Source organism: Abrus precatorius, unplaced genomic scaffold (genome assembly GCF_003935025.1).
Source record: "Abrus precatorius isolate BTA unplaced genomic scaffold, Abrus_2018 Scaffold8, whole genome shotgun sequence".
In the NCBI taxonomy this organism is placed as follows: Eukaryota; Viridiplantae; Streptophyta; class Magnoliopsida; order Fabales; family Fabaceae; genus Abrus; species Abrus precatorius.
In genome coordinates this window covers 35,815,408-35,843,350 of record NW_020874428.1, presented here as the reverse complement: position 1 = coordinate 35,843,350, position 27,943 = coordinate 35,815,408, and the positions used below count along the sequence as shown (strand labels likewise).

Genomic DNA, 27,943 nt, shown 5'->3' with positions numbered 1-27,943 from the left:
TAAAATTATTAGTTAAATAAAATTTTTAAAACAATTAAAATTTGTAAGAATTATTTTATTAATAGGAAAAAAAATTAATACATATACTTATTTATTTTTTTCACATCTCAGTATTTATTTATTCAATAATAAATTGATTTTATAAACTTATTATTTTAATAGACATTCAATATAAAATAAAATAAAAAATCAGTCTGCTTTTTTCTTATTACATTATTATCTAATTTTTATATCTTATATATATATATATATTAATTTCATTTTTAAATAATTTTTATTTTTTTAACTTTTTAAAGTTAATATATCTTAATACAATTAATTAATTAAATTGCTTAATTAGACTATCATATGTATATATATATATATATTTGGCGTTGATTCGCCAAAGTAGGGCACACAGGTACACCGATAGCGCACAATATATCGTCATCGCTGTCTAGGCGTGACCCAAGCACGCTTCTACTGGGTAAGGTCCTCTATAAATAACGCATCAGTTCAGCTCGCACAGAGGGAGACGCCCACACACACAAGGAGAGAGAAAGAGAGAGATAGAAACCCCGAGATTCTCTTTCCCCCATGGCGAAACCTCGCAAGCCGAAGAACGAAGACCCCAAACCCGAAAACTCTGGCGCCCTAGTTCACCACCAAAAGCTATGCCTATCCATCGACATGGACAAACGCCTAGTCTACGGGTTCGCTTCGTTCCCCTTCCCTTTCTCGCAATTCACATTTCCCCTTACGTTTCACTCCTCCCTTACACACACCATTATCGTTTTCGTGTTTTACTTGAAAATTAGTATATGCTATGCGATACGGTTCTAAATTAGGTTTTATTCACGCTGAGATTGTGTTCGAGATCGCGTAATCAAAATCGATGATTCGAGTGTTCATTTTTTGCATTTTAATTTGGTTTAAGTTAATTTTACATGCAGGTATACTGAATTGGAAATTGCGGTGCCGGAGATTGGTATCGTTGGGTTGCACGCGGAGAACTTAGTGATTGAAAGTGTTTGGGTTGATGGTGAGCCCACGGAATTCGAGTATTACCCCCATCATCAGCAACAGTTGGATGATGAAAAGAGATTTAGCTCGGTGTGTTCTCCTAGCTCTGCTGCTGATGCTGCTGTCTCAGTGTACATGTCCGCTCTGGAGAAGGAACTGGTTCCCAATTTACTCATCAATTGCTGTAAACCTTCTAAGACTGAAAGTGAACCACAGGAACAACCCACTTCTGACAATGGGTTTCACGCCTCGGCCGAGCCCAAGCAGGTTATAGTTGCTGGCTGTGTGCACTCTTGCTTTTAGTGCTAACCCGGATACTGAACAATTTTTGAGTTTCTGCTGCAAGAGACACATACATGGAAACTGAATTTTAATGTGTATATGTTCATTATTTTGATTTTTAAAAGTAATTTAATTTAGACTTGTTGCCACGTGTTTGGGCTAGTATGAACCCGTGTCCATTGTAACAACTCAATTTATGAACATCGTCTTCTGCTGGGACTTTCCACCTCTTTCATCAATGATTGATGTTGTGTTGAGTTTTTTTTTTTTTTTTTCATACATATATATTTATTTAAATTTCTCCGTATTTTTCTTTTTGATAAACATTTACATGCCTTTTTATTTTATTGAGCATATACGTACCCTGTCACCCACTCATTGTAAATAAATAGCCCTTGTCTTTTATTGGGAGATAGTTTAGCATCCTTTCCTGAAAATAATGTGAGAAATGAGTAGTTTTGGTGAGGTTTACTATTTGTGTTTTCTCATGTAGGTTGATGTTGGGTGCAGAATGTGAGAATTGTTCGCATTGACTATTGGATAGAGAAGGCAGAGACAGGAATCCACTTCAGAAGCAATGTTCTTCATACCGATAACCAGATAAGGAGAGCAAGGTGTTGGTTTCCATGCATAGATGACAATTCACAACGATGCTGGTATGAACTGTTTAGCATTTTCCGATTTGTGTTTGTGTGTAAATACACCAGGTTCATAGTCACAATATATAACAATAACAATATTTACTATTCAATATGTGTGCTTGAAGTCATTATTGCTGTTTTGTTCATTTTCAGCTATGACCTGGAATTCACTGTAGCATACAATCTTGTGGCTGTCAGCACGGGAAGCTTGCTATATCAGGTAGCAATGAATGATACTGATGTTCTGCTATTTTATTTCTGAAAGCACATGGCTTGTAATAGTTAGGAGCTGCATTTGTTGAAAAGCATATGTAATGTCATGCCAAGTCAAGCCGGGTTGGGAACTGGAAATTTTTTTATTTGCAACCACTGGGCAATTGTAGTATGTCTATTTTCAATTTCCTCTTTTTAATATAATCCACAGGTGGTTGATGATGAAGGGATTCAATCAACATTTTTCTTTAGGAATATTCATTGTTGGAAATAATAGGATTTGATTGCTGCGATAGAACTATTGAAGACTGGAAATTGCTAATTTTGTACAAAAGGAATGAATGTAAAAGAAATCAGTTACAGTAAAAATATTGGAAATAGTTCTTTCACATGTTGGTTCTATTGCTGCCAAATACTAAGCTTAGGATGTAGTCTGTTAGACTGTTATTTCTGATTTTTCCCTCTTCCTCTTTGGATTCCATACAGCATTCCCTTTTCTTTTTTTTGTTTTTTCTTTTTCTTTTGGGATATTAAAATTCATCCCAAAAATACCCTTGTATGTGCTTGTAGCTGCCGTTTGATACAACTCTTAGATGCTGACATGAGTTTCAATTTGTGGGGTTATTCTCAGTCAGCCATATATATGGTTATTATCACTGTCACCTAGTTGGTTGGTTATGCAACTCGGCAACTATGAGCTGGAATTTGGTTTCTGTTTGGTGGTTTTTGATTTGCGGTGATAGCTTAGCTGGGAGAGCGTCAGATTGAAGATCTGAAGGTCGCATGTTCAATCCATGCTCACCGCCACTTCTCTAGGGTCAAGAATTTATGTAGCCAAAGTTCCTGTCTGAGGGATTTGGCTTACATTATTTAGCTCTTTGTTTTGAAGAATTCAGTAAATTTTTGTGAAGTTGTTTGTCTCTTGCTATGGTTCTGTGGAAGGGAAGGGGAAAAGAAAGATGCTTTCTTTCCAAGGTTGAAAACAAAATTATTATTATTGATGTTCTCTGTCGCCTGTTTCTATTCTCTATATGAAATGGTATATAAGCTAGGCATGGTATCCTGTTTTATTTCTTTCTTTTTCTTTTCTTGCATTGCATCACAGAATTTGTGATCCTCCTCTTTGTAATTCACCTCATTTGTCTCTAATATAATTTCCGAGTCTACACTAAAAATTATTTATTGATTTTATGCCTTGCAGAATTAAATTTGTATATGCTTGAATCTCCTTTCTTTTTCAGGTCTTGAGCAAGGACAATCCTCCTCGGAAAACATATGTCTATAAATTGGATGTTCCAGTTTCTGCGAGGTGGATATCTTTGGCTGTTGCCCCATTTGAAATTCTTCCTGATCACCAATTTAGTTTTGTATCACACATGTGTATGCTGCCTAATCTGTCAAAGATGCGGAATACAATGGAGTTTTTCCACAGTGCCTTCAGGTTTTATGTCTGATAGTTGCAATTTAACTAGCCTGACACAGGTTATTTATCATAAAATTGTATAATAATTGGATAGTTGGACTTTTATTGATGTGCAGCTGCTATAAGGATTATCTTTCTGTAGACTTCCCATTTGAATCATATACGCAAGTTTTCATAGAGCCAGAGATCGCAGTTTCATCATTGAGTTCAGGAGCTTCTATGAGTATATTTAGTTCTCAAGTTTTGTTTGATGATAAGGTTATTGACCAGGTCAGTTCATTATTTAAATTCTTTTGTTTAATTATCTATTTTTTATAATTAAATTCTCTCTCAGGGAATAAAGAACTGTTTTTCTTGCACATAAGTATTTTCCACATTTGATTTCGTTGCTCTACCAGCTTATTGATCAGCCTTAGTGTTTGTTGTGACAGACTATTGATACAAGGGTAAAACTTGCCTATGCCCTTGCACTTCAGTGGTTTGGTGTGTATATCACTGCTGAGGCCCCAAATGATGGTAACTTAGCTGATGATATTGTTTTACTGCTTAAGTGTTGTTTTAATTTGATTTGATTCTTTTTAAGTTCTGCAGAAATTATTTCCTCCAGCATAACTGCACTTGCTTATTTGCACTTTGCAGAGTGGCTCTTGGACGGGCTCGCTGGTTTCTTGACCGATTTTTTTATTAAGAAACATTTGGGAAATAATGAGGCACGGTACCGGAGATACAAGGTTTGCCTTTCTTTTGTATTCATCCAATCTATGTGAAGGTTAAAGTCATCTAACATTAGGCTGTTAAGATTATGATAGTGGGCTCAGGCCATCTAAAAATGTTTCTAGTATAACATTGTCATTGGGGAGTGACACTTTTCATTTGTGTCTTATAAATGTTCTTGTGTCATGCTGCTGTTAACAGACTCTTTTTTTCACTTTACTTTTCAAGTTGCTGGTTTGAATTCTCTCCAATATCAAGCAGACTTAGTTTTTATTTTCTCTTCTCTGTAGATTTGTTTCTATTTTTTCAAGTTTATGAAACCTCTTAATCATAGTTGACAATATGGTGGCAGTGCATGGTGGAGTGGCCTTTGGCCGCCACAGATCTGGCATAGCAGGGCATTTTTGCTGCGGTCATCATGACTGTATTCATGGCCCAATATGCGGCCTTTTGGGGCACAACAGTCTTTTAGAAATAAGCTAATTTTTCCTTTTTGCCCTTAAGATGACACAGTGTAGAGGTTTTTTTTAAGGGTATAATCTTCTCTGTTTTCAGACCTAACCTCACTTTTCCCATTTTTTTCTTCTTCCTTTCTCTGTTTGACACCTCGTCCTCTCATCTCTATCGCTGTCCTGCATTGCAACTAGAGGCGACACATGATGAAACCCCACTTTTTCTCCACTTTTTTTCTTCTCCCCTTCTCTTTTCAATACTCCCTCCTCTCATCTCTGTCCCTGTTCTGCTTTGGAACAATATCCAGTCCAGCGGAGTCACCCATCTTGATGACTTTTCTGGAAAAATTCACTTCCTTTCTTCTCTCTATTCTATGATTCTACAGTACTACCTCTGTTATGTTCTCCTGGAAAATCCACTTTCTTCCTTCTCTTTATGTCTTTTGTTGATAATTATTCATATGCTGTTTATGCATATTTTTTGAGCATTATATACATAATTATCTGCATATGTATATACTTTATACCCATATAAAAGCTTTAAAATAGTGGTTATCCCAGTATATAGTATCCTGCTATGGCATTTTGAGGGTTGTTCGCAGCGCCCTGCTATCCATGATTGACAACTATGCTCTTAATTTCAAGTGCCTGAGGTATTCTGATTTTTTTTTCTTCTATTTGAACGTAAGATGACTGTAACAAAGTTTCTGAATTGCATTCCATTTTATATTTAATCTGTTTTTGCTCTTTGATTGCCACAGTTAGTTAGTGTCAATCTAGGTTGAATCTTCTGAGCATTACCTTCTGTGTTGAAAGTGCAGCAGTTAATATGCTAATTCCCCCCTTTTTGTATGCTCATTTAAATTAATCTACAGGCAAATTGTGCTGTTTGCAAAGTTGATAACAGTGGAGCAACAGCTTTGAGCTGTTCTGCTTCCTGTAAGGATTTATATGGAACTCAGAGCATTGGTTTGTATGGAAAAATAAGATCATGGAAGTCTGTAAGTATTTTCCCTTCATTTTCTTTTTCCACTTTTAATTATATAGTGCTAAAGCCTGTACAATAATGTGTTTCCATGGTGCCTTAATTAGATGATTTTTTTACCTTTGTTCAGGTGGCAGTTCTCCAGATGTTGGAAAAGCAAATGGGTCCTGAATCTTTCCGAAGGGTGAGAGTTTTACGTTATTTGTCCTTCTGACTATTCTAGATTACTAGAAGTGTCTTGAGTTCTCGTTTGTGCAGTTTTTGGTGATCATGTGTATTTGTAATTTCTTTTGGTTATTGTTTTTCTTGTTCCCAAAATTGGTTTCATAAATTGGATGATATGCATATGTTCTGCATCTGTCCATGAACTCTTTTTCAATCTTAGGGTATGTTTGATAGACCTCCTGAAAAACTCAGGTCTGGAAATTTATTGATGAAAAATTAACCGTTGAACTTATTTTGTTTGGAAAGGTTTGAATTTAAGTGCTGAAAGTATATTGAAAAAAATTATTGGCATTCAATATAGCAAGGCTGTAATAAAGGAAAGTGTTATCACATAATAATATATTCAATGACTTCTCATATACTGAATATATTCTGTACCTTCTCACTCTAATTTTAGTTATATAAAACAAACAGTGCTTTTTGTTTGTAGTGTTGAATTTTTCTTAAGTCTTATTTTCTGTTGGCCCTTGGTCTCTTCTTATTTGCCTTCGTTTTAAAATAAAAAAGAGGAGGATTGATGCTTATGTGTGCTGATTTGAAATTTTGTTTCGTATGCCATTTACATCTTGCCTTGTATCTTGACTATTGCATTTGTTCTGTGCTCTTTCTCCTCTTCTTGATGGTGTGATTGTATCATCATTCAGCACTTGTGTAAAGTAATAATTAATAGTAGCCTAGTGTGTGTAAACAGGACTTTGTGCCACTTGATTAAGGCTTGTTGCTGGTGAAATTGTGTTCTTTTACCATCTGTTTCCCTGTTATACTATTTTAACTTACCATAATCCAAGAAGTATCGCCTGCTATATACTTCCCCATTATTATATTGAGGTTTTGCTTATTAAACCCAGACCAGACCAGTTGGTCAATCTGGGAAAATCAAGAACTGGTTCCCAAGCCAGTCCAATCAACCCTTTGAAAAACCACAAATTTCAAAACTGAGATTTGGACTGGAACAGCAATCAACCCATTCATCGGTCTCACTGTTGACTGAGGAAAGGTGGTTTTATAAATTATATTATTTTATTAAACAAGTATTTTTGTTTTTCATTAAATTGAACTTGTGCTTCCCAATTTATAACCAAAGTCTACAGCTCATATTATTTTTCCTACGTGCAGCATGTAATGCAAGAATTGTTTGGCTTCTATTATTTTTAAAAGACTCACTTCTCCTTATACTTATTTGATGTAGGGCTAGCATAGAATGAGAAGCTTTACTTCTCCCCTTTACTTATTTGATGTGAGACTACCCTGGGTTAGAGAAATATGCTAATATATATTTTTTAGTTTAATGCTATTGTATGTGCTAAATTTATTTATTTAAATTTTTTTACCTCTTTTTACTGTTTCAATGACATTTGGTTTTAGAAACATTGATGTGTTTGTTCACTGAAAATTAGAAGAAAAAGGTAAATGATATGAGGAATTGCTTGGGTTCCTGTTATTTGTGTATGTTTAATTTTGTTTAAGCATTAGCTGTGGGGCCAATGTGAAGATTGTTTGGATGATTGGTATCAGATACTTCAACAGATGTCAAGGAATAGTTGTGCTGTCTAGTGAGCTAGTCTTTGTGCATATATTCTGAAATTTACATGTTGATTAGCTTTGGTGGCAGCATCCATTGAGGCATGTTTGGTGGCTTTGACACATTTGATGACTTTTCCCATTTTTTCATGTTCATGATCTTCCATAATTCTTTTACTTTGATTTTGCTTTTGTTGTGATTGCTTGTTAATCACTTTAAGTTATGTGCTTTAATGATGGTTTTGATGATTATTGTTTGTTTGTTATCAATGTGTAGATTTTGCAAACTATAGTTTCTCGGGCTCAAGATAAAACACGTTCTGTGAAAACTCTTAGTACTAAGGAGGTAATATGTTTTTAGTTCAGTAAATTCTGTGAATAATTCCCTGCATGTAGCTTCTACGAAATTATCTTGAAGATATAGTGCAATACAACATTTTTCTGCAATTAGATTCATTTACAGAATAGTTCATATGAAATTATTTCTATTTCATTAATTTTCTAAAAATGCTTTAATGTGGAAAATGCTTCTGTGCCTGTGTCATTTTATCTATCCATGCATAGTGTAATTGTTTAAGGAAATCCCATAAATACTCTAGGGAATTATATTACTATCATAACCACTTCTACTAGGTTTATATTACTGCCAAGCTGATGCAGATGGGAAAAGCAAGGGCAGTATCCTGGGACAGAATTAGGCTTGGTGTGGATAATGGAATCAAAGTTTGAACTTTGGAACAACTGATAGTTGAATATCAGGTTATGGTTTAGGAAAACCTAGATTTAGAATTCATCAGATTTCAAGTAAAAATCATTTGCTAGGAATGAGTGAAAGTGCAAGATTTATTTCGTTTTTACGCTTGGAAAGGCCTTATAAAGGGGCAGAGATGCCCTTGGAGATGCTAGCATTCCTGTGTGACCAAATGCACCAGAGAATTACACAATGCACACTGCTTCAGTATTTTGGCCTCTTTTTTTATTTCAAAAGCATTATGTGTCCTTGTTTTTGCAAAAAATGTTAGCTCCAAAGCTGTTGAAATATTGAACACATTCTACACCACTAATAAACTAAAAACAAATAACTCTAAAGGACGGCAGTCACTTGATAATGTAATAATAACATTGCCGTTTTAAAATAATTTTCTCGGAGTTCCTAATGACCTCTTGTTCTAAGAGGCCTTGCTAAATTCTGAAACCATCATGCAATGCATAAGCACTTAGGAGGATTCCCAGATATTGTTTTTACTAATATCTCTTAACATGAGACTTGTTTGTTTGGCCCAGAATGTTTTCTGGTATTCTGTTTAGGGATCAAAACATGTAGTAAAGCAGTTGACAACACATCAGAATATGGAATGATAAATACATTATTTTAATCAGCTTCCTGGCAATGTGGCTAGGTCCTATTTCAAGCAATTGGTGTGAAAATACTGTGAAGAAAGTTATACTAGCAACCCGTAATAGTGTTTCTATTGTTGCTAGTCATTTTCCTTAGTAGCAACTTCCAACTTTTCCATTTCTTCCCCAATAAATCTATTATTGCTGAATGAAATCTGAACAGAGAAAAAGAAAGAATTCATATCAAAGGGTTTCTCTTTTAACCAAGGGTTTCCTTTTTATCACAAATCTTATAATTCTCTGAATGCCTCTTTCATCAACTAACTAATCCCCTAACTTACTACTCTAACGGTCACTAAATGATTTTCTCTTCCCTTGGGTTCTAATAGTATCTAGCGTTACATTTTCTTGGATGTCCACTCATATACCACATTTTCAACTGATTCACCTATTTTTTTCGGTGGTTGTTTTGGTTGTCTTTTGTTGGCAAAAAAATTGGCCACCAGTTGCTACCATAGTGTCCATAGACTCTCTGTTTAATCATTCACTCGATTTTCCTGAGTTTTGTCATTTTTGCGATCATAATTTTGCCAGAAGCATATTTCCATTCCATCCTCGTAGCTTGATTATTATATCCGATTTCCTGAACAATCTTCTGGTCACTTTGTGTATAAAGTACCCAAATTGTGCAACTTATGGTAGTTTGAGATTTCTGAATATCTCCCAACTTCATTTGATATGATTCCAATTTTTTTCCCTTTACGACTACAGTTTAGAACATCAACTAAGACTATCTGCAAAAGGCATTCACCGTGGCATTACCTCTTGGATGTATGGGGTAGTTATGTCCAATACTGAGTTAAAAGAGGAATGGACATGAAGTTGACCCCTGGTGTGAAGTATTTGGTACTGGATGCACGCTAGCCATTGCCAGATTTTATATGTCCTTTATAATTCAAAAAGATCAGATGCAAACTCCATTTATCTTGAGGTTTCCATGGACAGGACTTCCTGTGAGGCTGTGACATTCAATCTTGGGCTTTTTCTAGATCGAAAAAGCATACGGAAAATAAAAATAATAACTGAGGTGTACAAGCTAAATTGATGGAATCTCCTTAAAATTGCTGTAATAAACCTCATAATGTGTCCTTGTAATCTCACTAAAGCTGAGAAATTTTAGTGTAGTTTTATCTTCGATGCTGTATTAGCTTAAGCATCTGGATGAGTTTTGATTCTTTCAATAAAACGTGTATCTGATAATTTGTTTTCAATTATTGCTACTTTTAATATGCAGTTTCGACATTTTGCTAATAAGGTTGGAAATCTTGAACGTCCATTTCTTAAAGATTTCTTCCCTCGGTGGGTTGGTTCTTGTGGGTGTCCTGTTTTAAGGTATAAAAATAACAAATTACTTTGTAGTTTGTACCCTTTATCTCATTTTTGGAATGCTTTTCTGCATTTATATTCTGATGTGTTACTTTCGCCATTGCCAAGGATGGGGTTTTCCTATAACAAAAGGAAGAACATGGTTGAATTGGCAGTGTTGCGAGGATGCACAGCTTTGCAGACTTCAAGTACATCCATTGTTGATGGTAACCCAGATACTGAAAATCGAGATGGAGATACTGGATGGCCTGGTATGATGAGCATCAGGGTTTATGAACTTGATGGTATGTATGACCATCCAATTCTACCAATGGCTGGAGAATCATGGCAACTATTGGAAATACAGTGTCACTCAAAGCTCGCAGCAAGACGCTTTCAAAAGCCTAAGAAAGGTGTAAAACCTGATGGCTCTGATGATAATGGTGACGTGCCCTCCATGGATATGCGTTCCAAGTATATCAGTTTCCTATCCTTGTCATCTTCATTCATTGTCATTGTCATTCTGTTATTGACAATTTTCTCTTGATATAACAGTACCGAGTCTCCATTGTTGTGGATCAGAGCAGATCCTGATATGGAGTACCTTGCTGAGGTTCATTTTAACCAACCAGTTCAGATGTGGGTAAGGATGAGATTTGGTAGACTGGTAGTGACACAGCCAATTCATTCTTTGGAGTTATTGTGATATAGTGTTTTGCTGTCCTATGATAGGCACTGCATATGTTCAATTGTTTTGCTATCCTCTTCTTGGGTTTATTTAGACAACAATTTTACTTATCCTACCGTGCTTGCAAATTTTTTATCCCGTCTTATATTAAAATGAATGTCCATAACCTATCCTACAAGGACAAACTTTAGCCTTAGATCTCTTTGTCTCACCTGTCTTTTAATCTATAAAACCAAAACAGCTATAGTAAGAGAATTTATTGTTGAGCTCAATGATTATGTTTTAAGTTCAAACCATGACTGGTGGTATTTGTATTATCCATATGTGCTTCTGCATGGCTGTGTTTGACATATCATGAAGTGGTCCCTGTCCCTTGTGGCTGAAATATTTTCACCATATAGGGTTTTATAATTCCTTAGCAGACCTCACCTAGTGAGATAATAAGGTTTGGTTGTTGTTGTAGGGTTTTGTAATTCCTAAGGTTTGGGAAGGGACTAATTATTGTGAGGAGAGGAGAATGGTATATTCCAAGAACTGGTTTGACAAGTTTCTTTTAAACTTATGCTTAAGGGATGATCTGTAGAAGCTGTATGCTGGTCATGCATTTTTGGGATTCTGGGCATTTGACATTATTGTTATGAGCTATTGTTTCACTTTTCATGGTGGAAGGTTACACGAAGTGCGCATCACTTGAACCTCTACGAGTTAAAGACGAATTTGATGTGAAGTGTTATGTGTAAATTAAGAGATTTAATTGCCTACGGGAAGTGTCTGTGTTTCTAAGCCTTCCTTTAAAGTTGTGAACCATGCCACTATTACTTGAACTTCTTTGTCTATTGGGGAAACCTGAAGGCTGAACTACATAGAACATGCAATTTTCTAATCTCACTAGTTGGCTTTGTTAGAAAACAATGATGCTCATTCATTTGTGTTGTTTTTGTATCTTTAATACTGATTCTAGATGATTGATTTGTTATTTTAGATTAATCAATTAGAGAAGGACAAAGATGTTATTGCTCAGGCACAAGCAATTGCAGCCCTTGAGGCATCACCACAGCTATCATTTTCTGTTGTAAATGCCCTAAACAATTTTCTTAGTGACTCCAAGGTTTGTTTCCTTGCTGTGATATTATGATATTTTCATTATTTGCTTTTAATTCTGAAATTAATATCTGGAGTATTTTGGTCACAACTCAAGGCATTTTGGAGAGTACGCATTGAAGCGGCGTTTGCATTGGCAAGTTTAGCATCTGAGGTATCCAAATGCTAAGTTACTAATTGCATTACGACTTTATGAAATATTGACCAATTACATAATTCATATTAAACCCATAAGCAGAGTGGGAGTCAACTAGACTGCCACTAATTTAACTGAGTAATGTTGGTGTTGTCTGATATGGTTTTGATATAATTATCTACTTTTAGTAACTTTGCAAGCACTGTTATAGTAACTCTTGTTACCTAAGAAAAGATCATTCTTTTGTTCTTTTTATTCCCCCTCGAAATCTGTACAATGTTGAACTCCAAAGTTTCATGTCTTTTTAAGTATCCCATAGTAATTGGCTAAATGCATCTAAAACTTTTGGAACCCATTTAAGAATTGATCAAGTTCATGAGTAATTGTGGTTCCAAATACATGACTAACTGTTGCATGGGTATTGCTGTATCAGTATTGCTGTTTCTTTTCCATCATAGTTTAGATCTTATTATGACATCAATTCATTGCCTAGCAGGAAACTGATTTTTCTGGTCTACTACATTTGGTGAAATTTTACAAGAGTCGAAGGTTTGATCCTGACATTGGACTCCCAAAGTAAGATTAATAAATTATTGTTTCAATTTCCCTCATTTAACTTTGACAATATCAAGTGACTGTTTTTCCTCCTTGTACAACACTCTTGCCAGGCCAAATGACTTTCATGATTTTGCTGAGTATTTTGTTCTTGAGGTAATGCAAGGAGGTAGGATGTATATGAAGTTACGCCTGATGTGAAGTGGTTGAAATATGTTTGTGATTATCCTTATTCTGAATATTTGTCTTGAAATTTTTGGAGGACAATCCTAATTTCTACCCATAAGTGGTTGAAATATGACAGTTAATATTACACATATCTAATAATTCATGACTGCTCCTAATGCTGTTTTTCACAGCTGAATATTAAATGTGCCTTTTGTTTAAAATCTCTTTATATTATAAATAACCTCTGTGTCCTATGATAATTCTGAAGTGGTGTGCATACTTTGCTTGTGATTAGATTATGAATCATTGTACTTTTGTGATTTCTTTAAAACTTGCCAACTCAATTTTTGTTTGATAATTGGCTATTGTAGGCCATTCCACATGCTGTAGCTATGGTCAGAGCTGCCGACAAGAAAAGCCCAAGAGAGGCGATCGAGTTTGTTTTACAGCTATTGAAGGTTATTGCTTAATTTATGCTACTCGTATTACTTTCTTTAGAATAATTAATGTGACAATCAACAGTCACATCCATGAAATGGAAATAATGAGTTACCGTAGGACATATTTATGGTGCTTCGGATGAATAATCTTCAGCTGAAAAGGTGAATGGAAGTACTTCAAATGAATTGAAGTCATCTATTAAGTTGAACTTGAGATTTTAAGAGTATTAGAGACTGAGTGAAATGGTTGAGTGAAGTGAGTACTTGACAGAATGATATTTATACACAGGCTGATTACTATTTACATACTACATAGATAATGATTACAAAAAACAATTTACAAGAGAAAAATAATGTGCTAATAATTATAATCTTATTTCCCATGTTATAGTGCACCCCAGGCTACTTGGTAAGTGGGAAAATATTTAAATTGGCAATTTCCGATATGGCGGATATGCCCTCTCAAACAGAAGCATATATGTCTAACCATCCAGCTTGTTGCAACTATAAGGGTTATTGGTTTAAACAACCATTTTTTGTTTTAACTTTGTATTTTCATAAATAATTGCAAAAATGTCAATTTGTTTTCATTTTGTTTCATATTTTCAATTATCTGTATAGGAAATTGTGAACACTAGACATACCTTCTTTTGGGAGATAGCAATTCCACACTTAGACTGAGCAACTTCAATCCCAAGAAAATATCTTAATCTACTCCGGCTTTTTGATTCAAAATAACTAAATAGATGATCCTTTAAATGGGGAATCGGCATATGATCATTGATTCATTGAGTACTTAAAAAATATGATGCCATTGACTCCATTTTGAGTCTTTCCTAGTTTTTGTAACACCCAGCTGAGTGCCTGAGTCCCTATACACCATCAAGTAGATTCTTTAAGACTACAGTGTTTGTTGAGCTTACAAACCAATCCTAACTACCCCTGAGCAACAAACCCAGGTGACTCATGCAGGATGAGGGTAATTCTGGTGGCAGCATGTGGTGCCTTTTCCGATGACCAGACATTGGGTTCTGGCTAGAAATGTTCTATAGAAGTGATTGAGGGTCCAAGTCTGAGGAGAAATGGACTTCGGGACTGAGATTTTAACCTAAATACAGGCTGGACTGATGTACAACAGAGGTGGGATTAACCCACTCTGACAACAACTTGAGATTCTAGGACGGAATATTTGCGACTGAGTGAAATAAACATTTTTCCTGAGTAATATTTATAAAGAGGCTGATTACATAGATAAAAATTGCAGAAATCAATAAATACAGGAGAAAAATAATAAGCTAATAATTCTAATCTTATTTCCTAAGTTACAATGCATCTAGGCTACTTGGTTTTGAACAGTTATTTAACATAAATACCGCAGAGTTTTAGTTGAATTTAAAATAATCATCTGTTACTTGACTTGGAAACAAATGGATAAGGGACTGAGCAGTTGGTCACTTGGTTTATACAATGGTTGACTTTCATATTTGTTTAGTAAAATAATCTTTATTTCACTGTTAAACATGCAAAGAATTTGAATTGATTTGAAATGTGACCTGAATTTTCTTCAATTAAGTATTGTTCATGAACATTTTGTACTTTCCTTTGCGGTTATAGCGTTAGCTTGGAAGCCATAGCCCCTAAATCAAAAAATTATTTTGTTTTAGTACTTTAGCATATAGTATTTTACTTTACCTCCTTAAATAAAAAATTATTGTTTGATTTATCCCAAAAAGACGTCTTGCAAGCACATCTTAACTTTCGTCTTGATATACTTGAGGCTTAAACTCGGTCATGATCCTTTACTAGTCATTTATCATTTGTCTTTTCTGTACAGTGATTCTGAATATTGACTTTAATTAAAGGATACAAATTTAGTTTTTAAATAGATAAATGCAAAAGGGTTGAGGATTTTACAAGGCGGAAATCCTGCAAAATGCAATCAGGAAGGACAATTTGGTGTTGTGGATTTCATGTGGCTGCCGTTGCAATCTCCATTGCACCTTTGCAATCATGGTGAACCACAGCTAAAATGGCTGTCTGTATTTTTAGTGATTCTAAAAAATAAAAATCTGAAAAATTGGGTTTGTGATGCATTTTGGTTGATAATGCTCTAATTGTACATTCTTGATTCTTGGGTTTTATGTTTTTTCAATTGTGTATTATGCATATTTTGTTCTATATTAAATTGTTTTATTTCTGGGAATTGCCTTTTGCTTTTAGTTATATAGGAGCTCTCTGATCAGCTCTGTAGCTCATGTCATTTTTATCCTCCTATTTTTTTCAGTACAATGACAACAATGGGAACCCTTACTCAGATGTTTTCTGGCTTGCTGCATTGGTCCAGTCAGTTGGCGAGCTTGAGTTCGGGCAACAGGTTCATGGACTTTTTCTCTGGTTGATTGCCTGATTCTCATAATTACCTGCTTGGATTCATATAATGAGCTGGGCTTGCTGAGTCTATTTTATTTTATATTTAATAGTTGCAAAGCTCCTTAAGTACATTCTAATTTACTATAACTCTAGATGTTGAATTTTAAGTATGGGGAGTGGATAATTTTGTTGGTGGAAAGTGTGATTTTGAGCTGTGCAATTTCAATTCCTATGACAACCATGCAAAATTTGCTTGTTTTGGGGTCTATTTTTTTATCATCTTTTATTTATATTTTTCATGGATATGATTCTCACTTCCTTTACTATCTCTCTAAACTTTAGTCAACCTGATCAATAATTTGGCTTCTTTCTGACTCTAAAACTTATGACAGAGTATTCTCTTATTGTCATCTCTTCTCAAACGCATTGACCGTCTGCTACAATTTGATAGGTGAAATGACACATTCCTTACTGTGGTGGATTTATCATACTTGTACTGTAACTATAATTTAAATATTTGGAAATGTCTTCTGCTAGTCTCATGCCTAGCTACAATGGAATCTTGACTATCAGTTGTATCCGGACATTGACCCAGATTGCTTCAAAGCTTTCGGGATTCATTCCTCTTGTAAGTACTTTATTATTCAGCAACAAACTGCTGTTCTAAGTTGACAAGAAAGTACTTAATGCTTCAGCTTCACTACAGGATCGAGTGTATGAACTTGTAAAGCCTTTTCGAGACTTAAAGGCATTGTGGCAAGTCCGAATTGAAGCAAGTAGAGCACTACTTGATCTTGAATTCCACTGCAAGGGCTTGGAGTCAGCGTTGCTTTTATTTATCAAATACATAGAGGAGGAGCATTCCTTAAGAGGTTGTAAATCCTTTCCCCAAGAGATGATCTAGGGAAGATGTTTGCAAACTAAAAAAGTTGGTTCAGAAGGGGAAAATTAAAACTAATTATAAAAATCTATCTAAAGTTGGACTAGTTTTGAAATATTTGTAGTTTGTTCAAAATAATTATTGTATACTTTTAAATATATGAATTGAAGAAGAAAGAGATAAAGGGGGTGGAAGATATAGAATAATTAACTAAATTCTCACCTAATAAAGGATTTCTTTTAACACATTAGAATGGATTTTTTTTTTTCCAAGTTTTAAGTATTTATCACATGTACATGGTGTTATATCTGATCAACTAATCTCATGACAGAATTATCTGCTTTTTTAAAGTTGACAACTACTCCCTATATCGGTTTCCCTATTCTTTTTACTGTCATTTCATCTTTAGTTTCCCCTTTGATTATGTATTGGAGAAGTTACATTCCTTGATTACAGGGCAGTTAAAACTTGCCACCCATGTTATGAGGCTATGTCAGATGAAGGATGGATCAAATTCCAATGATGAAATTACAAACCAAACTCTTGTCTCTATGCTTAATTTACTGGAAGGGCGTATGGCATTTAATAATGTCTTTCTTCGTCACTACTTGTTCTGCATATTACAAATACTTGCAAGAAGGTAGAAATATATGCTCCTTATAGAAATGTAAAGGCTCACCATTTTTGTAGCTAATCTGTTGCATGAATCTTACATATACATACCAGCTAAATAAAAGCAGTTTTTGTGATTTTTGAATCATCTTTTGTTTCATTTGGCCTTTTCTAGAAAATAATTTGTTGGGATATAAACTCTGTTTTTCCCTTAATCCTGCCTGTTATTCATCGTCTTTCACTGATACTTACTTTGTGCCCTTTTGTAATTCATTGAATTCTGTGGAATTTGAATGCTTGTAGAAAACTTCTTCTAGTTGATGTTGCAACTTTGATTCCTGCCTAATGTTAATTTCAATTGGGTTTGTATCTCTGTCAAAAATTCAAGTTATGTCTTTCGAAGTTTGGTACTTGCAGGTCTTTAGGACATTAGTTCCCACAGCCTAATTTTTTGTGCAGGGGAAGGGATTGTGTTTGGAAGTTAATAATGTTGTTTGGTAGGAGATGAATCTAATCTAGAATATAAGGGCCTGTGCCTGTTTGGTTTGACTAAATTTCTTTTTTTCTAATTTCCTGGTGTCTAATAATTACAAAAATGTTATCTCTTGTTTTGCCTTTGTTACCTGTTTTTAACATTTTGTACAGGAGATGATGAGAATAGTATTTTGTTGTCACTATTATATATACAAATCCTTGGAAACAAGAATAAAATTAAGTGACACTTTTTGTAATTGTAAATGAAAATATAAAACATTTCCTCAAGCTGAATAGGTCTATTATGTTATAGTTGGTACATTTTCACTTTCCTGCTATTTTTGCAAAAAATTATTGTCCATAGGTGATGCTAAAAAATGCCACTTAGTACTTTGTGTGTGCGTGTATATATGCACTAAAGCTTATGTACATATTTTGAAAAAATTATCTTATTTAATCTTGTGCTTATCTGCAGACCTCCTACTCTTCATGGAATTCCCAGAGAAAATAGGGCATTGCATATGAGTCTCACAGATGCTTGTAACTATCAGAACATTTTTGTTCTGGAATCAGAAAGCAAACCTTTGGATCTGCCAAGCTCTACCCAAAATCTTACGCAAGATTTGGGCACAACTGAGGGTTTGAGGGATGCAGTTGATGAAGCTCCTAAGGACAAACCCTGTGAAGATCCCCCACAAACACATGTTGAAGCTGTAAAGGAAGCGCCCCTAGAGACTCCCAAAGAGGTATTTACGGAATTTGCCCAGGAAGCACCAATTGAAGCTCCAAATGAAGTTTCTAAGGAAGCTGATACCATTTCCAATAGCCATGACAGAAAGAGGCGAATTAAAATCAAGGTCAAACAATCTTCTGCCACCAGTAGGGCTGATACTGATAATCAAGTGGTTGAACGATCTTTAGGTGGTCGTAATGAAATGGATCATGGAGCTAGCAGTTCAGTTTCTGTAGATGCACCCCAGAGGAATTTTGCAGAAACTATTAGCATTGGTAATACCAATATTGAGGAGGTCAATTCTTGGCATGATCGAGGTTCTCGCATGACTGCCAGCATTGGTAGTGCAAAATTTTTGAGTGATGGTGATGAATTAGGCAAAGAACTCCAGTGCACTGCTGATTCTAGTGTAGTTTATTCACAACCTCAGCCAGAAGACCCATCATCATCCAGTATTATCCAGGATAATAATATAGATGTTGATGCACGTCGATATGCCAGTCTTCAAACTCTTTCAGTTGCAAGATTTGATCTTGATGGAGAATCATTGGGTAAAGAAAATTCTGCTCGTGGGAAAGAAAAGCACAAAAGCAAGGAAAAAAAGCGGAAACGGGAAAATCATAAAGGACACCATGATGATCCAGAATATTTGGAGCGAAAACGATTAAAGAAAGAGAAGAAACGGAAGGAAAAAGAAATGGCAAAATTACAGAGTGATGAAGCAAAGAGGTCCTCCATAGACTCTCTAAGTAAAAAAGAGGCACCTGAAGCAGACGTTTCAAGACAGTTGAAATCTATTGAACCCAGCGGCTATAATTCTAAATTAGAAATCAGAAACACCAAACCGGAGGCATCCGAAGGTACATCTGGTGCCCCAAAAATTCGAATTAAAATTAAGAACCGAATGCTCAATAAGTCATAGAGAATAAATTTTGTCCTTTATTTTATAGATGTTAGATTGAAAATCACAACGCCCATCTATTTTATGGGTTGTATTTTTCTTTTCAATATCCGGCGTAGTAGATCATTTAGGTACTTAAAATTATTGATTCAATGAGCTTTATTTGTTGGTAGTTCTTTCTGGGGATTTAGAGATATAGGTTGCAATTTCCGTCACATATCATTAGAACCTATAGGACCTGGCTTTTCCGAGCCGCATAGTGGTCCGGTAAATGGAGCGAATTACGAGGTTGTTTGGGATGTTGTAAATTTGTAACTTTGTAGGCTTTAGTTGTAAATTTACAAATTTTTTATTTTATTATTATAAGAATGTCTTTGTTGTAGTGTCAAATCATGCCCAGATCCTTTGCCGGTTTAGTATTTCACTGGGTTCCGGGTTTATGCTCAGTACTTACAGATTTATTAGTACTATTTGTTTCTTTGCCATGACGTTTCCCTCAGGAGGCGAAATGGTAATAGCGAGGTTCTCTTCCAATGTATCATTATTTTCTTTAGACAATCTTTCATCCTTATTTCGATAAATAAGGATCACTATCGATTGTGTGAAAGTAAGATACTCTAGAATCGTGAGTCCAAGAGTTTTATAAAACTCTCTTGATGAAAAAACAAATGTATAAAAAATCATTAAAGGTTTATGAATTTAAGAAATAGTGAGATTTCTTGAGAACAAATCTAGCATTAAAATGAAATATCGTGATTTTTTCTTTTCTTATTTCTAAGTTGAAATGCATTTTTTGGTTCTTATAATTATTTTTTATTTGGTTCTAATTAAAAAATGTTTGTAAATGTATTTTTATTGATTTTGTTAAAATTAGTTCATTATTATATGTTTTACTCATTTTTAAAATTTTGGTTCTTATATATGTTCTTTATGTGGCATCTTTATTGTCCTCTTGATACATAATATATTTTTTATTTTAGTTTTCATATGAAAAAAATTATTTTAATTCTTATATATACTAAAATATAACCTGAAGGTAGGGAAAATATGTACTGCAACAAAATAAAAATAAGTAATTTACGGTAATTGAACATAAATTTTAAACATTTAATTGTGGATTTTGATTTAGAGATGAAAAATCCAAGTTAAAGGGATTTTGTTTCTCTCAAATAATAAAATAATAACACTAACATTTTGAAAGTTGAATTTTTTTTTTTTCAAATTTGAAAGTTAATTTGTAATTATTATTTTTTTCCTTTTGTAAAGATCGTGATTGAAATAACTGCAAAAATGAGCTAATAAACAAGAGAAAGTAGATATAATATTATTCAATGAATATGATAAATTATGACAAGCTATGAAAAAATAATTTATTGAATAAAGTCATTATGTGAGACAGTTATATAGATTGTTACAAAATAAATATACTATTTAAGAGTTAGGTAAAAAGTCTCTTTATTTTATAATATAAATTTGTATTATGTTTTATTTTTAAAAACAAAAAACTGTTTTTGAAAAAAAAATAAAACATACTTTAAAATCGTTGATTTTTTTTCTTTTTTGAAGGAAATAATAAAAGTATTTTATTTAATTGTAATTCTATATGTATATGGTATTAAAAAAAGAATGTTAAAATTAAAATAAAAAATTATTGTATAAAAATTATAAAATTCTATGTACATTAATTAAAATTACAATATATTATAAAATAATAGTTATAATGTGCAATAACTGTCAAAATTATTTGAAAACAAATTTTTAATAATTTGTTTATAATTATTTTTTAAATAAAGATTAAATTAAGAAAAATAAATTATATATAAATACAACAAAATAATTAAACCCCTCTTTATGTTGGACATTTTAAATGCATGTATGTTTGCATAGGGTTGTGTAAGATTTGGAGTGGGTCCTTGGATCATACGAGTCAAATGCTTGGGTTTGTATTAGTTCAATCAGATTCAGGTGGTAATATTCTTGTCCCACCAAAAGTCCGCACCCATCTCATCCTATTTAGAAAATTTGTTTGATTTTTTAGTGACTCATTTAAGGATGGACTAATAGATATCTCGTCGACATTTTGATATCACATTTAAAGCATTTCTGGTTAAGAAAAGAGAAAGTAACCTTAATTTCATTTTAATTTAGGTTACCTCTTTTCTCTGCATTTTCTTTGAGAATTTTTGTTTTTCTATTCCTCTTTTATTTTCTTTTTTCTTTTTGCTTCTTTTAACGTTTTCATTCCTCTCTCATCATAACTGAGTTAATACACCTAAAAAAATTGACAACCATTTGTTGTTTTTGTTGGGTAACTTGATTAGGAGTTTCAAGACCCAAACTTGAATGAAGCTCACCCAAGTCATACATAACCAAATTTGTTGTTTGTATGTAAATTGTAACTTCATATGCCTAGTCTATTCTAATTAAGTTAATCTTAAATTATTTTTTCCTCTGCTAGAAATTTTATGTAAAGGAATGAGGATTAACTTTGTAGTGATATGTTAATTGCAGTGAAAATGTGCTGTATTTTAATCTGAATAAAGTTGTGGCTTAAAAAAAAAGTTAGACTTGAAGCAATAATTTTAATTAATTGGTCCAATTAGTTAAAAAAACATAATTGCGTTATAATAACAAAGTGTATCACTTCTTACAAAATTAAATTTTAATATTTCAATAATGAGACGAAGAATGATATTTTAAAATACAAAATAAAATTAATTAACACTAAAAAAGATTTATTAAATATAAGTTACGATCTTTAAGATAGTTTTAATAAAAATTATAATTTAAAATAAAAAAATAAGAAAAATAAAAAATTTAAAAAGGAGAAAAAGAGAAGAAAATGACATAAATTCAATTCAATAAAAAACATAAAAAATGATAGATTATCACAAAAATATGACTTGATAGAATTCGAATAAGATTCGAGCATTGTTCTTTTCAAGAAGTCATTCAGATGTTTAGATGGAGTGAAATAGAAAAAAAAAAGTATATAAATGAGTTGAAAGAAATTCTTTTTCTTATTTAGATAAATAAAAAAATTAAATCATCTTAAAAATAATTATAATAATTTATAAATAACTTTTAAAATATATTAGTTTTAAGTATCATATTCTCTCTTAATAATTTTTTAAAATATCATTTAATATTTTAATTAATTAAAAAAAAACAAAAAACAAAACAAAACTCCGCTTTCCCCTCTCTTCCCACGTCCCTTTCTCCGCGAAAGGTTTATTTCTTTTATCAAATTTCTTTCCTCTCTAGTTTCTCTACTTCCATTCATTTTATCCAAAAAAAAAGGAAACAAATGTAATAAACGTCATGAAATAAAGAGAGATAGAAAGAGAGAACTATAAAAACGGGGTGGAAAAAAAACTTTCAGAAAGCACATCAGATTGAAGTTCAAAGTGCATGACTGCATCATCAATTCATCGTGCATGTACGTTATTAAAATTACAAGAGTTTTATTTTGCTATAAAACCTCAAGTGATCATGAAATTAATGTGGCAGTTGAGTGTTGACGATGTTGGACAATAACATTGTGATAAGCAGGACGATTTACTGTGCATGACAATGATGACTATTAGTAACTACTCACGATTCACGAATCATATCTGACAGTGTTTAAGTTGTGCGTACAATTTTCAATATCCGTTTCTGAAAAAGGGGTTCAGCTGTTTGTTCTTTTTAGCGCCTTTGTGGGGTAAAGCATAGTATTTCACTGCTTAAACATACATTCTAACAACATAGCCTTATTGTACTAACCATAGCTAAGATAAGAGCTGTCTCATTTAGCTCAGCTATTGGCTACACATAGTCTTTGCTTTCGTTGGCACTGCCATTAGCATTAGCATTAGCATCAGCATCGCATATGCTTCCCTTGCTTCTGTTATCTTCCTTCTCACTCCACACATTTTGCTCCATAAAGCATTCCTAAGGGTCAAAAAGAACGGCAGTACCGCTGCATGCTCTTCTTCCTCTTATTAGTTGCAATGGGACCACATTCTCTTTACATTAATTTCAACTTGAATATGATTTTTGAGATTCATGTATAAAATAATTTGAACTGTATATTCTTATTACATTAATTTGTGTTTTGTGTTAAAAAGTATGAGAATTGATTCTCTAGTTATAAAACAAGAATAATTCTAAATCCTCTTAGTTTTGTGTTTACAAATATAATGAAGAGACTGTTAAATGTTTTTTATATTTTTAAATGAAATAATTAATAAATATACACACTTTATTTAATACGTATTTTATAAAGTAGTTAGATAATAATTGGAAAATGTGTAAAAAATTGCAACAACGCTTATAAAAAAAACAAGCCCTTAATAATTTGTCTGAGAGAGAGAAATAAATAAAAAATTTATTTTTTATTCTCATAAACAAGTAGAAGATAAGAGTTTAAGGCTCAGAAGAAAGGAAACGTCTCAACCAAAATAGACAACAAAAGATAATGATGCCTTTAATATCTAATCTTTTTGTCCTTTTAATTCCAACTTCATGATGCCATGTTCATTCGTTTTAAAAATTAAAAATAAAAAAAGTTTGATTTTAATGAATCGTACGTCTGGTTTTGTTATTTTGAAAAAATATATATCACTTTTTTGTGTAGAAAAACATGAAAGATAAAATATGTAATATATATATTTTATAAAAGGATAAAGATGCTTTGTTCTTTTGGGAAGTTTATGAACTACTGAGAGCAAATATTTAATTTACATGGAATAAGAGGGAGGTATCAAAAATTATGTGGAAGAATTATTTCTCTGTATAACGAACTTGGCAAAAGAGCATATGTATCTGGTAAACTATCATCAGCTAAATACGTATAGCACTGTTATCGAAGTGTTGAGGGGAATTTTTCTGTGTTATAAGGTCACAACGCTGTATATAATTAAACCAGATAGCGGAGAAGAGATGCAAGACGCAACTATATCATCAACCTGTTAAAGTCTTCTAGTTTTAGCAACAGATAACGAACGAAGAACATCAAATTAGATTATTTAAAAGAATAATCATGTATTAAATTATAAATAATTATTTACCAGAATGAGCTAAGAATTTCCTTTTCATTTGTGAGTTATTTAATTTAAATATACATATTATCTCAATTTGTGACCATCAACAACACAGATTCTCTGCTTCATGTTTGGGCATCACCTAGTAATTAATCTAGTTCTTGTGCTTGTGCAGAAGTAATTTTTTAGGGTTCTAACACATACTTAACGCTTTGCATTTTAAAAACACCAGTGTTTAGTACCTTATTTTTATTAAGAATCTTGGGTTTAAGCGTTGATAATGCTCACAGTATTTAGAACCCCTAGCCAGGTGTTCTGTCATTTTTTTCCTAACTTTTCTTATGGCACAGCAATACATTAACGTTTAAGCGCCTTTCTTGAGAGAAGTTAATGAGAAGACCAAAGAAGTATGTGATTGTAAACGGTTGAAAATTTTATAAACATAAATTTAACACACAAATATTATTAATAGTATTAAATAATATATTTAAACGTGTATATATATAAACACCCTAGAAGAAGTGTAGCTAGAGTGTGTGTGTATTTGTGTGGCTTTTATTATTATTTTCATCTTACAAACAACATGACATGGTGAAAAGAAAAAGCCATGGAATGGAAAATTGGTAATATCAAAATAATAGCTATATGTAGTAGACCTGTTGCTCCCTTTCCCTCAATTAGTAAGTTTCTTAAGCTGTGTGCAGCTAATTAAAGCTGATGCGAAGATACCTTTCAACGAAAAAAGGTAAACAAAAAGCCTTTGTATCTCAAACAAGTGGAAGGGACGAGGAAGCCATCGTAGAAACCACACAAACCAATGTAACTTTATGCCACAAGAAGATGAAGTAGGACTCTCTTTTATTCTCACAATACGTAACACACTGTTACAAACAGTGCAAGTAGCAGGAACAGTAGAAATGTTACTGTTCCCCTACGTGACAAGAGCCCATCAATAATAAATATACTTTTAATACGTATATTTTTTTCAGATTTTTTTATATATGAAATTTAAAAATATTATATATCAAAATATGAAAATTTTTAAAAATTATAAAAAATACGAAAACTATTTTTTAAATAAATTTAATTAAATTGATGATTTTTATATCAAATTAGTTAATTTATGGAACTTACATAATTCTTCTCAAAATCTCATATTTCTATATATAATATTTTCAAATCTCACACACATATATATATACAAAACCTATTTTTACACTCTATTTTATATTTCTTTTTTTTATCTCATTCTCAAAAAAAATTTACGAGTTTACACCCTTAAATAAAGTATCAAATAATAAATTTTCTTATATTCATATAGTATTTTAGATTTTATTATATTAAAATATTTATTATATTTTTAACCTTTTCCTAATGTCCATCACTTTATTCATTATACTTTTTATATTAAAAATATAATTATTTTTATTATTTGAACCACTAAACACCATGTAATAATGTATATAACTATTTTTATTTCTAACATTTTTTTATTCAATATATCCATTTTCTAAAATATAAACATAAAACATATTTCAAATAGAATATACACTTATAGTTTTTCATAATAAATAAATAAATTAACAGTCAACGTCCCTACTCGCTACTGAGCAGGCAACTTCTGCAAAACCTTATTATAGTAATTAGTTAGCGAAGTACAGCTAGCCTATATACGCAGGCATGTACTAACAAGATCCAGCAAGTATCAGTTTCATGATCATGCCCATAAATGCAATCTTCTTTTTGACAGATTTGTTCCATTCAATTTTAATTTTGTCCCTTTTAATATCTTCCATCCCAAGTTGAAGGCGTTGTATAATAATATTAACAATGCTTCAAAATCCCTTGTTTGCAGGAAAGAGAGAAAATTGCCCCATTGCTCTCTCTGAATTTCAGGTATGTTCTTTTCATTCATCTCCACCTTCAGGAAGAAAGAGGTTATTAGTTGAATGTCAATATTCATTCAACTGTTATTTATGGTATATTTTCAGAGTGCAAAACTAATGTTGCTAACTACAAGCTGTTTCGAAAATTAGGAGCCATAATCACACCTCGATTTTCCAAGGTAAGTTGTAATATTTCTTTCTTTTCGGGTTTCATGTTTTTCATTAGTTATGTGCGTAGAATGAGTTGAATGTTTTGTATTCATCTACGTTTCCCTGAATGAGACAGATATATATTAAATGGTGTGGTAGTTTCTGCTTGGGAGGAACTCTTTTTTAGTGTTGGGAATTAGAACTTTTGAGTCATTACATTATTATAGCTTGGAATTTTTTACACCACTTATCTTTCTTTGTTATATTACTTTCTTTTTCTTTATTGTAGAAAGTCTTTTAAAAATTTTAACCGAAAATAATATAATCCTTGCAATTTTACTGTATATCTTCACCACCTCAGAACGTAAAATGTCAAAAATAACAATAGCAATTTTAATGTGTTTGATAGGATTGACTTAGCTTATGTACATAGGTTTAAATATACATTTTTTAATCTTTATAAGTATAGTGAATTTTATTTTTAACTTTATTGTCTTTATTTTTTAACTTATCATTAGATAATCGTTGAGTTCTTAATCAAGAAATGTTCAGCTTATCATTAAATTTGTATGATAAATTAATATATGTTAGTTGAAAATATGTTAATTAAATAAACAGAAATTTAATAATAAAATTAAATTATCCGCAATTAAAAAAATAACTATTTTTTTAAATATATATTTACAAAAGCTAAAGGCGCATCTAAAACCAGAAGATATGTGAACAATGAAAGATAATATGGTTTTATTGGAGACATCATTTTTTATTTTGATAGCCTCGTCTAGTCCTATAGAGTGATGCCTATTGACTCACAGACGTTGAAAAATCGAATTTCCCCTACATTGCTGTTGTCATAATTTCCTTTCCCAGCATTGTTGCAGTAATATCAATTTTTCTTTGTTTCAATTGTAAAATTAAATAATTATAATTTTGGTCTGTACGTGTGTATGTATGCTTAATTAGCATTATTTGATACGATTTGAACACATTGTATTCAAAATTGTATGTAATTTTTTTTATTTGTGAACATGAATCTAAAAAATAATTTTTCCAAGTAAGAAAAAAAAAACCGAAGTTATCTCACTTTAATTGTATAAAAAACGTTGTCGTAAGAATTATACCATTTGGCTAAATGTCTCCATTAATGGATATTGATATCACAAGTATGTAGGTTCCTTGTAGTCAATAAAAATAATATTTTACAATAAAGAGTTCAATTTGATATATCTCTTTGTTAGTAATTATATAGTATATATATTTCTTTTGAATTTTTTAATTGAAATCCTAATTTATTTTAAAGCATGCATTCGACCTTTCCATACATAATTAAGACGAAAAGTGTGTGTGTAAATTAACATTTTCTTTTTTAGTTTAATTTGATTAGTGCAAATATCTCAAGTAATAAAATGTTACAGCCTGTCGTGTAAGAGACACATCTAGATTGATCTGTTTATTAATATTAATGGAAATAGTTTTTAGAATAATATTGCAATCAAACAGCTTCAACGAATGGTTTTAAAAAGTTGGTAAAAATTTGAAACTCAATGAATATTTGAGAACGAAACAATGCTTTTCCACATAAACATTATTTTATTTTTTTCCTTTCAGCTTTAAGCTGAAGCTATCAGTTGTACTTGCAGATTTTATCAAATTTCTTTCTTTAT

General features: G+C 32.4%; 1 protein-coding gene and 1 non-coding gene across 4 annotated transcripts; both read left to right on the top strand.

Annotated features, from left to right (window-relative positions):
• Window positions 1–384: 384 nt before the first annotated feature.
• LOC113848164 (transcription initiation factor TFIID subunit 2) lies at window positions 385–19,802 on the top strand. Of its 3 annotated transcripts, none has more exons than XM_027477560.1 (26): window positions 487–692; window positions 933–1,269; window positions 1,795–1,940; window positions 2,079–2,145; window positions 3,380–3,579; window positions 3,678–3,831; window positions 3,993–4,077; window positions 4,201–4,292; window positions 5,603–5,728; window positions 5,843–5,896; window positions 7,736–7,804; window positions 10,091–10,188; window positions 10,291–10,635; window positions 10,717–10,804; window positions 11,313–11,369; window positions 11,832–11,957; window positions 12,048–12,104; window positions 12,583–12,662; window positions 12,755–12,797; window positions 13,181–13,267; window positions 15,534–15,623; window positions 16,012–16,070; window positions 16,157–16,247; window positions 16,326–16,491; window positions 16,956–17,139; window positions 18,061–19,802. In XM_027477560.1, exons 1-26 carry the CDS (start codon window positions 577–579, stop codon window positions 19,238–19,240), a joined length of 4,197 nt encoding a protein of 1,398 aa, XP_027333361.1. In that variant the 5' UTR covers window positions 487–576; the 3' UTR covers window positions 19,241–19,802. The 3 variants fall into 3 exon arrangements, with proteins under 3 accessions (XP_027333362.1, XP_027333361.1, XP_027333363.1); XM_027477562.1 differs by lacking the exon at window positions 11,313–11,369 and having other exon boundaries at window positions 509–692; window positions 3,380–3,447; window positions 3,502–3,579; window positions 18,061–19,579; XM_027477561.1 differs by lacking the exon at window positions 11,313–11,369 and having other exon boundaries at window positions 385–692; window positions 18,061–19,579.
• TRNAF-GAA lies at window positions 2,872–2,944 on the top strand. The gene has a single exon. It is a non-coding gene; the product is annotated as a tRNA-Phe (tRNA).
• Window positions 19,803–27,943: the final 8,141 nt, after the last annotated feature.